At 43.6% G+C, this 12726-nt stretch overlaps 1 protein-coding gene across 4 annotated transcripts in view; it reads right to left on the reverse strand.

Moving 5' to 3' along the window:
- Positions 1 to 782: 782 nt before the first annotated feature.
- KANSL1 (KAT8 regulatory NSL complex subunit 1) overlaps positions 783 to 12726 on the reverse strand; it is a 221565-nt gene continuing 209621 nt past the window's right edge. For 3 of the 4 annotated variants that reach the window (XM_036754312.1, XM_036754313.1, XM_036754314.1), the window contains 8 exons: positions 11937 to 12119; positions 10065 to 10250; positions 9532 to 9689; positions 5680 to 5801; positions 5289 to 5346; positions 4731 to 4843; positions 2907 to 3159; positions 783 to 2560 (listed from right to left, as the gene is read on the reverse strand). In XM_036754312.1, the coding sequence (XP_036610207.1) occupies positions 2333 to 2560; positions 2907 to 3159; positions 4731 to 4843; positions 5289 to 5346; positions 5680 to 5801; positions 9532 to 9689; positions 10065 to 10250; positions 11937 to 12119 (1301 nt within the window). In that variant the 3' untranslated portion in view covers positions 783 to 2332. The remainder of the gene's footprint in view (positions 2561 to 2906; positions 3160 to 4730; positions 4844 to 5288; positions 5347 to 5679; positions 5802 to 9531; positions 9690 to 10064; positions 10251 to 11936; positions 12120 to 12726) is intronic. The other variant, XM_036754315.1, reaches the window with a different exon arrangement.

Consider the following 12726-nt stretch of genomic DNA (forward strand, 5'->3'; position numbering starts at 1 on the left):
ATGACATCTAGCCTCCTACACCTCATGGTCTATGAAATGCTTTTGTCACAAATCTGAAAGCTGGGTGGATGGTACCCCCCCAATTAAAGTGCAGAAATGGTGAGCAGAGTTGAGGTGAAGCTGAGGGATCTTCCCATTACACAACACTAGCTGATTTTCCATACATTCAGTTCCCGTTATGGCTTGAGTCCTTTACAGTCTCTCTCCTTACAACAGCCCCGTGATGGAAGTAGTATCACTACTACCATTGGTGAGAAACATTCTCAGAGGAGTTAGGGCCACCCAGTGAGTAAAGAACCTACTATGGCCAACTGGTGTTCTTTGCACTACAGCCCCTTAACTCATTTGGTATGTAAGTATGTAGTGTTAACTCTCACCTCAGCCTCCCCCCCACCCACCCACCCACACGCACAATGAATGACCAGCCCAACCCAGCCAGTAGCATAAAGTGCCCCTGGGAAAAATACAGACCTTGGGGCCCTTTTCTTCACCGAAGTGTTAGCAAGGGTGACCTGCTGTCTTTTGAGAAAAGCCTAGACTGTTGGGAGAGCCACACATAGGGAAAAAAGCTTGCTCCTGGGAAACCTGGCTGGGTGCATTTGCTGACACTAGCTTATGATAGAGAGAGATGAACTCTGAGGTCCCTTCTTGCTCTGAAATCCTACGCAGTTCTTCCTATACTTGGCCATGACTAGCTCCTGGAGCTGGCTGCTCTGGTCAGCCAGGGAACCCAGTAAATGGTGTTTGCCAAGAAAGAACCCAGCAAATAACATCCTGTAACTTTTTTTTTTAATTTTTTTTCCCATTTTTTTTTCCGCTTTTTTTGGGAAGCACTGTTCTGTGCTCTGTGAACAGAATCAAGACATTAACAAAGATCAGCTTCTCTGAAGAAAAGCATTTCTATAGAACAAAGACAGCTACGGATTCCGCTGCCATTACACAGCTCAAAGCAAGAAAAGAAAATATTTACAAAATACAAGGTGGGGGCTTTTTTTTTTTTTGCATTTTTGTGGGTTTTTTTTTACAATGCTAAAAGGGTTATTCAGAATTTTCAACCTTATAAATAGAAGAAGCACTTATGCATAGGGATATGGTGCATTATTGGTTTTTTTAAAGAAACAATGACAAACCCTTTAACTAGCAAACAGAAAAAAAGTCACTAATGTTGAAAATTGTGAAAAAACCCCAACCATTAAGCAGTTCATCTACTATTTTTATACGATTACAAAATGGCCAAAAAAAGTTATGTCCTTTGTTTCTTTCCTCTTTTTGGTGATGTGATTACACATGAGACAGGCACAAGGCTAAGGAGGATGACGGGGGAGGGGGTGGCTGATGGAGGGAGGAGGAGACTAGGACATTCCACAGGCAAGGGCCCAAGAGAAGGGGTTGTGAGAGAAGGGACCTAGTTGAGACAGACTAAGGATAACTTAGACATGAAGGAAGTTTGTTTAAGTGATCATCTGATAAGAAAGTGAGGATGACGCTTCATCTTCAAACCCTCCTAGTTGGCTGGTGGGGGAATGGTAACATAGGTTGAACCTAAACCCTACCAGTAAAACAAGACAAGTGAGAAATGTGTACTCAATGTTTGTGTTATGTGTGTGTGCACTGGAGCATGAGAGACAGAGAGAGAGAGACAGACAGACAGAGAGAGAGGGAGACAGAGAGTGAGTGTCTCTAACTGAGCAGCTGGGTTGCTACAGCTAAGGAGTCAAAATAAAGGTAACTAGATGCAAAGGCGGAACCAGATGGTTCTTCCAGCCACATAAAAGGGAAGCTCAGCCTGCTTGCTGAGGGCTACACACACATTATTGCAGACTGCCTCAAGCAAGGCCCTCAGCAGGAGGTGGGAGCCAGTGTTGAACAGAACACTCTGATGCCCGTGCCCACATCAGCAATCTGATGCCTGGGTTCCAGGTGACAAAAAGAGGAAACACCTGATGTAAATTTCTTTGTCACCTTGGAAGAACATGTTTTAATCTAAGGAAAAATAAATCTGAAAGTTCAGTGAATCAGTGAGGCTGGGGAGCATGCTAGAACCAGGCGGGGTGGGGAATTGGGGATGGGAAGGGTCTTACCCAGAACTTTTATTTGCCAACTGGAGGAATAGTCCATTTAGGTGTGCCACGAGACAACATGGAAACCAAAAAAGAAAAGGAAAAAAAAGAAAAGGGGGAAAAAAGACCAAAATGGTTTCTAAACTCCTTAAATTCACTAAAAACTGTGAAAATTTTCGGCATATGATGTTTGAATATCAAACACAGAGATTTCTGAAGCTTTAATGCCAAGTTAGTGAGTTCGTTCAGTTGGACTCTCAAACTCCACTTGTTCATCTGTGGGTCGGGCGTTGCACTGTGGCTGACGCTGACAGGTGCCTGCTCTTGAAACTAGCAAGAGGAGGGGAAGTGGGTGCACTGTCCAGCTCCCGGCCTCCCTTGCCACCTGGGGTACGCCGAGTACAACGGGCTGCCCGCTCCTGTGCATCCAGCTGGTCTTCACACTCCACCTGGGGGCTATGTGCCAGGGGGAAGCTACGCCGCTCCCAGGGTTGGACAGTCTGCAGGGCACAAAGTGGGTGAAGCAAGGTTGTGGTGTGATTACTTGTGGTTTGTCCTCTTCCTCCACCCTTTCCCAGTGCTGTGGTCCACAATTCATATAACATGGCCAGGAAGAGCGAGGGATCAGGGAATCTACTTTGCCTACACAGACCTACATAGTACATACTCTGGACAAAAACTTTTCCAACACCAGGATTACCTCCAAAATTTGCCCAAGGGCTTAAAAAGGAGAGGAGGGCAGGGGAAAGACATATGGCTATGCACAGTCATCAAAAGGGCCCAATTCTCTAGCTTCCCCCACCCCTCTTCCATATCCCTGGCATACAGAGGAATGAAGTAACTCACCTGTTCATCCAGTCCCAACTCTGGGGTGGAACAACGGGTGTCCTCGATGGATAGATGTCGTAGATTCTCTCGGGCTAGAGGAGTGAGGGAGGCAGAAAGCAGGTCTGGGCTGATGGGACTACGAGGGGACTGACTATGGGAAAACTCTGAAATCGAGTGGCTATTGCTGATGTCAGGAGAAGCAGGCTGTGGAGTAGAAGAGTTGGCATTGCCCAGTTGTGGGGTTGTCCGGCCATCTGATGACCTATAGGACCTGCAACAAGGAGGCCAAACCAGAGAGTCAGAGGGAATTTGTGAGGCAGTAATCCAGTCAATCATGCTCTAATGCAAGCAGCACAGGATAGCCTCTCTACCCATTTCCAGGGTATCTCAAATTTCCCAGTTCTCCCCACAATGGCCCCCAGTCTGAGAAGACTGACTAGACTCAAAGCCTTCCTTTTGGGGCCGATACAAAAATACAGACGCTAGGCATAGAAAGAAAGCAGCATTCTGCTTATTCCTAACACACACAAAACTGCATGGATAAGGCCAAACAAAGCTCAGTAAGGTCATACAAATGGACACAAAGAGAAGCCTAAGAAGTATACAACCAAGAGGACACAAATTAGAGCTCCCATATGGTTAAGATCTTTTTCTAGTCTGAGACTTGAGGGTTCTTGATACTAAAACACTGCAAATGGAGGTAAACTACATAAGAGATGACTTGAACCAAGACTTCAAAAAATACAAGGATTCATCTTCTGCCTAAATGTGGCCCTGGTAGGGCACTGCGGTACAAAATAGCACTGGGACTTGGGAGCTGCCAGAACTAGGTTTGAATTATGCTATGTGACTCTGGACAAATCATTAACACCTCAGACCCATTTTCATCATCTGTAAGTGGACACAAATACCACATTGTAGTGTCTCCGTCATAGGGCTGTTGTGAGGGTCTGAGGCTATGCACGTTGCCAATACACTCCAGTAGATTTGCTGGGGATGGTAAAAGGTAAAACTGAGGGGAGACTGTAAGAGTGTAGTTGACTGGTTTACTCTATCAAAGTCATCTCTACACCACTACAAGTCAGGATAAGATGCCCAATCGATCTCAGTCACAGGCTTTATGCCAACGCCCTTCCTATGCCCTAAACTGCTCAAGCCTTCCCCAAGGATTCTCCAAGAAACCACTACGTATCTAGCTCCTAAGTGTGTTATTTCTTTGTTACTGCACTAGATTAGAAGGTGAACTCCCTGAGGGCAGAAACTGCTTTTGCCTTTCTCTGTACCCTCACTGCTTAGCACAGCACCTGGCATACAGTAAAAGCTTAATACATGATTGCAGACCTGATGATTGTAGAAACGTCAACTATTGTCATTATTATCCTACAGCACAGGGTTCTCTCTCCAAACCCCTGGTACACCACACACCCTTCTAAGAGCAAAGTCACCCTGATCCTACACACAATTTGAGAACCAAACCTTTATGAAGACAGCACCCACAATGTGTGGCTCCACTATGAATACCTAAACTGCAGGTCCCTGCCAACTCCAGAGGACCTTTCACTCTCTATAAATGGCACCTTGTCCCAATATAAGATGGTGCTTGAGGAGATGACTTCATGTTCAGTAAGGACTTTATCCACTATAATCCCATGAAGCAGGCAATTCAAATATGTTGTCTTTTTAAAGATACGCTGTCTCCCCAAATAGAATACCAGTTTACCATGTCTCACACATCATACGAGTGGATAAACATGGTGCCTTCCCCCACACAGAATAAAGAGATCTTGCTAACTCTTTATCCTCCACTTGCGTATTGACATCCTCTTGTCCAGGCAGCCCTACCTGCTACCTCGCCGCTGGGGAGGCACACTCGTGGTCCACAACCACCGCGCTCGCTCCATCTCCTCACACTTGGCGTGCAGGGCTGCAAAAGCTGCGTCAGAGAGGTCCTCAATCTGTAAGGGAGCAGGCTCATTGGCAAGTGTTTCCTCTCCCTTCTTCCCCCCAGACACTGACGGATACAGAACAAATCTAAGTTCCCCTGTAACATTATATCTATCCTGAAAGGTCAGAGACACAAATGGTAGTAGAAAGAGAATAAAGGGGATAAGGAGAAGTAGAGGGGTGGGGTGAGAGAGAGAGAGAAAGAGAGAGAGAGTGTAAGGAGAGGTAGAGGGTGTGTGTGTGTGTGTGTGTGTGTGTGTGTGTGTGTGTGTGTGTGAGGAAGGAGAGGTAGAGGGGTGTGTGTGGGTGTGTGTGTGTGTGTTAGGGTGAAGGGAGGGTGCAAGGCAAAAGAACAGTGTCAAGAGTGGGGAAAAGAAGAGCTGTGGAATGCCAAGACTCTACCATGTGAAATCATCTGCAACACTGAGGAGTCAGTGATGATACTGTCTGTCTTACCTCCTCATTTTCCTCATCAGGATTCCCCTTCAGAGACTGAAGATCCACCTCCCGCCAGCTGCAAAATACCAGGAAAAAGGAATAAATAGGTAAGATGTCCTTCAAGATGTAGAATGGGGACTAGTAAAAGAGACCATGCATACATGTGGACACATGACCCAGATCTAAACCTAAGCATAAGTAAACAAGACTACCCTCTGCTGGCATGTGGAAAATCACTGCACCACTAGGGGGCTACCAAGAGAAACAGTCTCACCCATGTGTCTACGTATACTCAAGTAACTGAGCATGTACCAGGAAGATTATCTCTATCTCCTAACAAGTTAAAGAGTCCCAAGCCAGCTTGATGAAAAAAATGGAAAAGAAGACCATAAGAAAGAGCACGGAGTACCTGGGTGTAAGGATCTCCTTGTACTGTAGTTTTTCTACACGTGTTGTTGCAGCAACAGACATCGGGATCACAATGTTGTTAATGTCAAATGAACTTTCTCCACGTCTCCTCCTCACAGGTTGCTGCAAGACAACAAATGCAAGTTTAACATGGATACACAATTACTACAGACGTCAGACCATCTGTTGAATGGCTTAAGAAAATTTATCATTAAATAATTATCATTTGAAATGTTCAGCTAGGCTGCCTATGCTAGTTACAGAAGTCCTTCATGCTGGGCGGGCTAGAGGGGTGCTGATTCTCATATGTGCATCTCAAAACCCAGGTCCAGACTCCTCCGTTTTCCGTCCCAGACAATGTGTCATGTAAAATCCCCCACAGTTCATAAAGGCAGGTCAATTTTTAGTGGCAGTGCATCTTTCATATTTTTAATTTACTGCTTTTCTGTTTTTCTTCTTTCCACTGTCTGCTCCCCATCCCCAATTTTTTTTTAGTATCAATGATGACATTCAGAGCTCACAAGAACGATATGTAGATATAGATAGACATGTCTTCTAGAGGGATGGACACAGCTAAACAGATCATAAGATAACAAGTGCTATGGAGGGCATTCTTCCTGGGGATTCTGGACTCTAGTTAAGCTTAGTCACCTTGCTGTTCACAAGCCCCCCACCCTTTTGATAGTCGCCATTTGTGATGCTTGGGGCTCTCTGGCTCAGATACATCTAGCAGAGGTTAGTGATGGGGCCAAGGGAGGGTGGGGGTGCCTGTAACAGGAAGCTTAGACACAGCCCTCCCCTAAAGAATGACTCCTTTTTAAAGGAAGCTAAAAAGATCCATATCTAACAAATAAAGGCTCTACAGGGTCCAGCAAGACAAGGAGAATTTGCACCAGTTGGGAAGCCTAAGGAGTAAATGGAGGAAGCTAATGCTTCCCCTTTAACGGGAAAAGAACATCCAATTGGGCCTGCTGCCCAGATGCCCCTAGGAAGGCAGGTAGCAAATACTCCGGTCCTGGAGGAGACTGGAAAATGAACTGTCAGAGGCCAAAGGGAAACAGTGGGATGACAAACATGCTACCATGGTGACCATACAACTGCAATCAAACCCAAAACACTAGGGGAGTGGCATCCTGAACATAGGATAAAGACACTGTGAGGAAAGTGATTGTTCTTGCACTGTACATATGCATCCCTCCAAACCTTCCTAGTTTAAAAAAAGTTTTCCTTTATTATTATGTATTTGATTCACATAAACATAAGCACTTCTCCATGTACAAGGAACAGAAAAGAGAATCTTCACTACACATGGCTTATTTTTGTAAAGGCGTATTTCAAATTTAACATGGTATATTTCTAATACTACTACACTTGTCTGTGCTCCTTTACAAAACTTCTTCTGCTTCCTCTTGTGAATCCTTAACACCAGAAGGACCAAACAGCATCAACTGACCCAGTGCAAATTTTTGTCCGTAAAGTGAAGAGAAATAGGATGAACATTTTTATTGAAAAGCAAAATTATCATAAATTTTTGCATCTATTGATACATCTGGTCTTTCTAATGTAAAAATTATTCACTGATGCTCTTTTCCTTCTTTTCTTTGGCACCACAATGGCTACCTTTTCTCCCCTTACAATTAAGTTACACAAGTCCACACATTAAGAGATGAAAAAAATCACCTCTTTGCCAAGAGATGCAAAGCACACTCAAGTCTTCTGGAATCATGACTGGTCAGTGCACTAATTAGAATTCTTAAGTTTTCATAACTGTTTTCCTTTATACTGTTGTAGACATTGTATAAATTGTTCTCCAGGTTGAACTCCAGTTCTTACAAGTCTTCCCAGATTTCTCTAAATCCATCTTTCAGAAAAAAGAATCTTCACTACTTATGGTTTGTTTTTATACATCACAGTAATATTGGGACCAGATATATTTATTAACAGAGTGCTATATTCATACTTATAAACCAGTGTTTAAGCAGCTGAGGGAGAATTTGAATTCAGGTCCAACTAGTCCCAATTCTTACATCACAGTAATATTATATTACACTCATATACCACCATTTGCTACTATAGATATTTTAGCACACACGGCTTCATCTCTTTGGGCTACAGGCCTAGTAATGGTATCGCTGGGCCAGCTGAGAGGCTCTGTTTGGTAATTTTTGGATATAATTCCAAATTGCTAGCCTGAAAAGCTCAATCAATTCAATCTGACCAACAGGACATTAATGTGTCTGTCATCCCACAGTCCCTCCAACAACTGTCAATTTCCTTTTTCTGTTATCACTATTTGATGCCTAATCGTTCATGCGAGTGCAATACTTAAGATTAGGAAGCCTACTGGATGGATATGAGCCGCAATTTCAAGTTTTGTTTTTTTTTTTTAACCTCTCTTTTACCATTAGTTAAATCAATAATCACCAAAGCAGAGGTGTCAAACCCTGGCCAACTAGTCCCTAAACAGATTTAAAGCTAACAGGGAAATGATTAACAAAATAAATAAAAATATAACACAGATAACGTAAACTTGTGGCTTTTTAAGTCAACATGCGGTCAGCAGGGAACCATTTCTTTTGGAGTTTGACACAACAGGTGTAGATCGCCTTTGTATACACTTTTACACCTCTGACTAGCTTTTCACACTCAGTTAGAGAGGATGCTGTGCAGAGGGAAAGATTGCTTTGTAGTCCCAAACCACTAGGAATCTAGAATCTAAAAATGTTCATCTGCCTCAATGATGCCAATGATCTAAAGGGAGCAAAAGCATTCAAAAACAATTAAGGTGATCATGGATTTTGAGAAGAAAGGGGCTTCAATGTATAAGTCCAACTGCTCACTTGAGTTTCTGTATTTTGTACATGAGGGGAAAATCTTTAATGAGTTCAAGCAGCTGAGGGAGAATTTGAATTCAGGTCCTTCTGGTCCCAAGTCTGGCACTCTTACCATACTGTACCACCTCTACATATGCCTATAAAAACCCTTCCATAGTGGAGTTTGAGGGACAGGGATGGTGCTTGTGATTTTACTCAGGTGGGGAGGAACTACCAGGTAAACGAGCTCCCTTTACCAATGCAAACTGGCACTTCTCAACAACTAGCATCCCACAGGGTCACACATTCAACACAGATCAGGTATAACTTGAACTGACTTTGAGGTATGCTCTCTATCCACTATAATATCCTATTGTCTATTCAGATAGCAAAATATTTACAAAGCACTTTAATCCTAACAACCCTGTTAGGTACAAAGTAACATTTTTCCTATTTTATGGATTACAAAACCGAGGCTCAGAAAGTTTAAGAGACTTGCCCTTGGTCAAGCAATTAGTATTAGAGCTATTAGCAATAGTCTAAAAAGGAAGCAAAAAAAATTAATGCACTGACCTGTTCTTTTACAACTCAGATAAACGGCCAACCAAATCCTGACTTAGCTTCTAAAAACCTATCATTCTCCACTGATCAAAACGCCTTTGATTACAATTCAGGATCAATGAGGCCAAGTTTGATCCCTGCAAAGGTCAATTTCAATGTGTTCTGAAAGTCATGGATGGCTCTCCTAGGCCCGAGTCATCTTGTAATCAGAGGCTAAGAAAGTTAGTCAGTAAGACAGTGCAGACGGATGGCTTAACACAAACCCTTTCCCACTAATGAGTAGAATATAGCTACAAGAATAGATCCTACTAACAGTATATCAGAAGCAGCATCTATCTTCATATACAAAGATCGGTGCATTATTGTGATCTGGATTTCTAGACACCCCCCAACCTCATTTCTTCTTTGTTCTCTAGGTCTACTGGAGGGATTAATCACTGTCTCTATCACCTGTTATCACACCCAAACCGAATACTTACAGACGTGGTAACTGTGCCCTGGGAACTTGAGCTGGTGGGCACAGAGCCGTCCGACGAGGTGGAAGAGGAGAGCTGTCGTACCAAGGGGCTAGGTGGTGGGTGGTGAGGGACAGCTGTCAAATAGCTTGAATTGCCTACATCTGTGTGGTGTTTCAGCACTGCAGCAGTTAAAAGAAAGGAAGGAGAAACATAAACGGTTATATTCCTTTAAGCAGCTGCACTTTTGGCTCAAACTGGAAATGCCAGAGAAACACATCTACTATGAAAAAGCCTTCTAAGCCTAGAGGAGTAAAGAGACAAAAGCAAACTGGGCTGTGGGAAGTGGGTGGCTAAAAGGAGGCTGCTATAGCAGTAGAAGTGCCCTGCATCTCAGTAGCAGCAGACTTCCCACCACTTTGCTGCCTCCCTAGAACCTGAAGGGCAAAGATGATGGGGGGAGGGAGAGGGAATTGAGAGAAGCCCAGGTGGCCTCAGAAAGCCATGAGCAGACACAGGTGCAGGTACAGGTGCCAGGCCTGGCCCTGGCTGCCTACCTTCACTTCTCTCAGATGAATGGTCTCGCAATCGCATTTTGCTCTGGTTTGGGTCATGCACAGGTGGAGGGTTGAGCAAGCGCTCTGCTTTGGGCGCTGTAACTCTCTCTGCCATGGACACAGCCATTACATCATCTAAGTGCTGCCTGTGGGTCTTGTCAGGCCGGGTTTGGTGATGGGAGAGCTCTGAAGAGGGGAACAGAAAAAGTGCTATGGAATGTCTTCTTTCCTCTCTCTCTCTCTCTCTGGTTAAGGAAGGTTGCCTGAAGATGCCAGGCTCTCATGTCACCTCTGTGCTAACGCCAAACCCCCAGACCAGCAAACTAGGGGCAGGGGAGAAAACACAGCTAGTGGCATGTGAACAGGTCTGATGTCATTGCTGGGCAATGACACCACACTCTCTAGAGAAACTTGAACTTACGGACATTCTGAAAAGGGTTGTGCCTTTATTCAATTCAGTAAACATTAATTAAGCACCTATGTACACAAAGAAAGGTGGCTTAGTGGAGAGAGAGCCAGTCATGGAGTCCGGAAGACCTAGCATAAGTCCTGTCTTTGGCACGTCCTAGACATGGGAGCTGAGCACGTTATGTAGCCGTTCAGTGTCCCAGGCTATTCTCTAAGACTATGAGATACAGAATCATAACTAATCTGCACTGGCAAAGGGAGCTTTCTCACCAGGAAAAATGTTCTGCATGAATGAAATCACAGGTCTGGAACAAAAAAGGGTACACTACCTCATTATTAGGTGCTAGAGATACAAAGAAAAGTCTCTATCCCTAAGCTTACATTCTAAGGCTAGGGGAGAGAAAAAAGAAAAATAAAGAAACACATATGAAGAACTGTGATAATAAAAGCAAGAACATGAAGAAAAAGAGGAGTAGTTCAAAACAAATGCTATGTGAATTTTGCTTTCAGCTGGAAGTTGCGGGGGGGAGGAATACATAGGAGGGCTTGAAGGAAGAAGTGGCACCTTAATTAGGCCCTGGAATAACAAGAAGACTTTAACAAGCCAACGGTACAACAGGAAGAATCCATTACAGGCACAGAGAGACAGTATAAGCAACAGCATGGATACTTGAGAGGGTATGATAAGAATGAAGCGGACAGTGAGTGGTCTGACTGCAAAAAGTATGACAGAAGGGAGTCATGCAAGATAAGCCTGGAGCCAGATTGTGAAGACCACTAAATGCCAGGATAAGGAAGTTATACTTTATTTGATAGGTAAAGAGAAATCAGTCAATGTGTTTGAATATTTATCAGCAGCAAATTAAGATTATTAAAGGGGTAGTGTGAAAGAAAAGGGATAGATTGAAGGCAGAGAGATCACTTACAGTAAACTAGACAAGAAGTGTTGAGGGGGGACTTCAATTAGGACTGCTGGAGGAGTGGAAGGAACAGATGTTTAACAAGACTTCCAGAAGTAGAAGAGGATTTAGCAACTGACTGGATGTGGGGGTTAAAGGAGAGACAAGAGTCAAGGACAACTTGGGGTTTATAGCATGGGTGAAGGAGTCTGTACCATCAGTAGTAATGGATCTTAAGGAAAGGGGTAGGTCAACTAGTATTAACTACCAGCTGATCTAAAAGCAACCTGGGTTGTGGCATCTTCTGCAGGCCTTTCATCAAAATCCAAGAGTACCCTAGTGACAGCTTATTTCCTCAAAATTCAGTGGAGTCAGAAGAGGTGGATTTCCCATTGAGTTTAAAGTACCTCTCAGCCAACAAGCATTCCCAACAAGGAATGTTGACATATTAAAGAACAGAGAATATTTGGGAGTTGCCAAGAATAGACAAAGATATAGAAGACATCCTAACAGACATGCACACACCTTATCACACCTGCCACCCCTCTCCCTCCCCCAAACTTACTGGCTGCTGCTAGAAAGGAGTTGACCAACTTGTGCCTATCTTTACGAACAGGGTCAGGAAGGCTGCCCGGAATGGGTGTTCTGTGCTTGAGTGAAAGCTTTTTAGGAGGTTTGATTTTCTCAAAGGGCTTGTTCTGCCACTGAGATTTCAGCATACTCTGGAAGTGCAAGCTTGTGGGAACGTCTACGAGAGACAAAAAACAACAGTGCACGTCAGTTAAGAAATCTGTATCCTTATCCCCTTGGCATCCTCTTCTTATATTAAATGAGCTTTCTCCATTGTAACCACAGCTTTCCAAAAGTGTTCATGAATAAGGACCCTGTCTTATCTCTACCTCTTAATTTCTTCCCTAGTCTGACAATAAGCAGAGCACATTTTTAAAAAGTATATTTAATTACTGCTGAAGCAATTACTCCACCACTCACAAGCAGGCCATTCAGTAAGTCGAGGTTTTATAAAGGGCTTAAGTTTTTTCCCTTTTAATGATATTGCTACCTACAAGAACCTTAGGCCTCCTAACCTGATTCTCAACTAGTAATTCCTTCCCTAAGGGAACTCTTCTTCTAGTTACAATATAGTGATGGTTGATAGGCCTAACATATCCTGACCAGTGAATGTGGAAAAAGTTCAGGTGCTGTTAACAAGAAGGCTCTTCATATATAAGAAGGGTACATAATAGCCTCTTGATTCTCAGGAACAGTTGGAATAATCTCTCTGGCAGGTCCCAAATTACATCGATGAGAATCTGAGTATCATGGAGCTTCTCTGAAGGATTTCATGGCCCTCATTC

The sequence above is a fragment of the Trichosurus vulpecula genome, chromosome 4 (assembly GCF_011100635.1).
Source record: "Trichosurus vulpecula isolate mTriVul1 chromosome 4, mTriVul1.pri, whole genome shotgun sequence".
NCBI classification, from domain to species: domain Eukaryota; kingdom Metazoa; phylum Chordata; class Mammalia; order Diprotodontia; family Phalangeridae; genus Trichosurus; species Trichosurus vulpecula.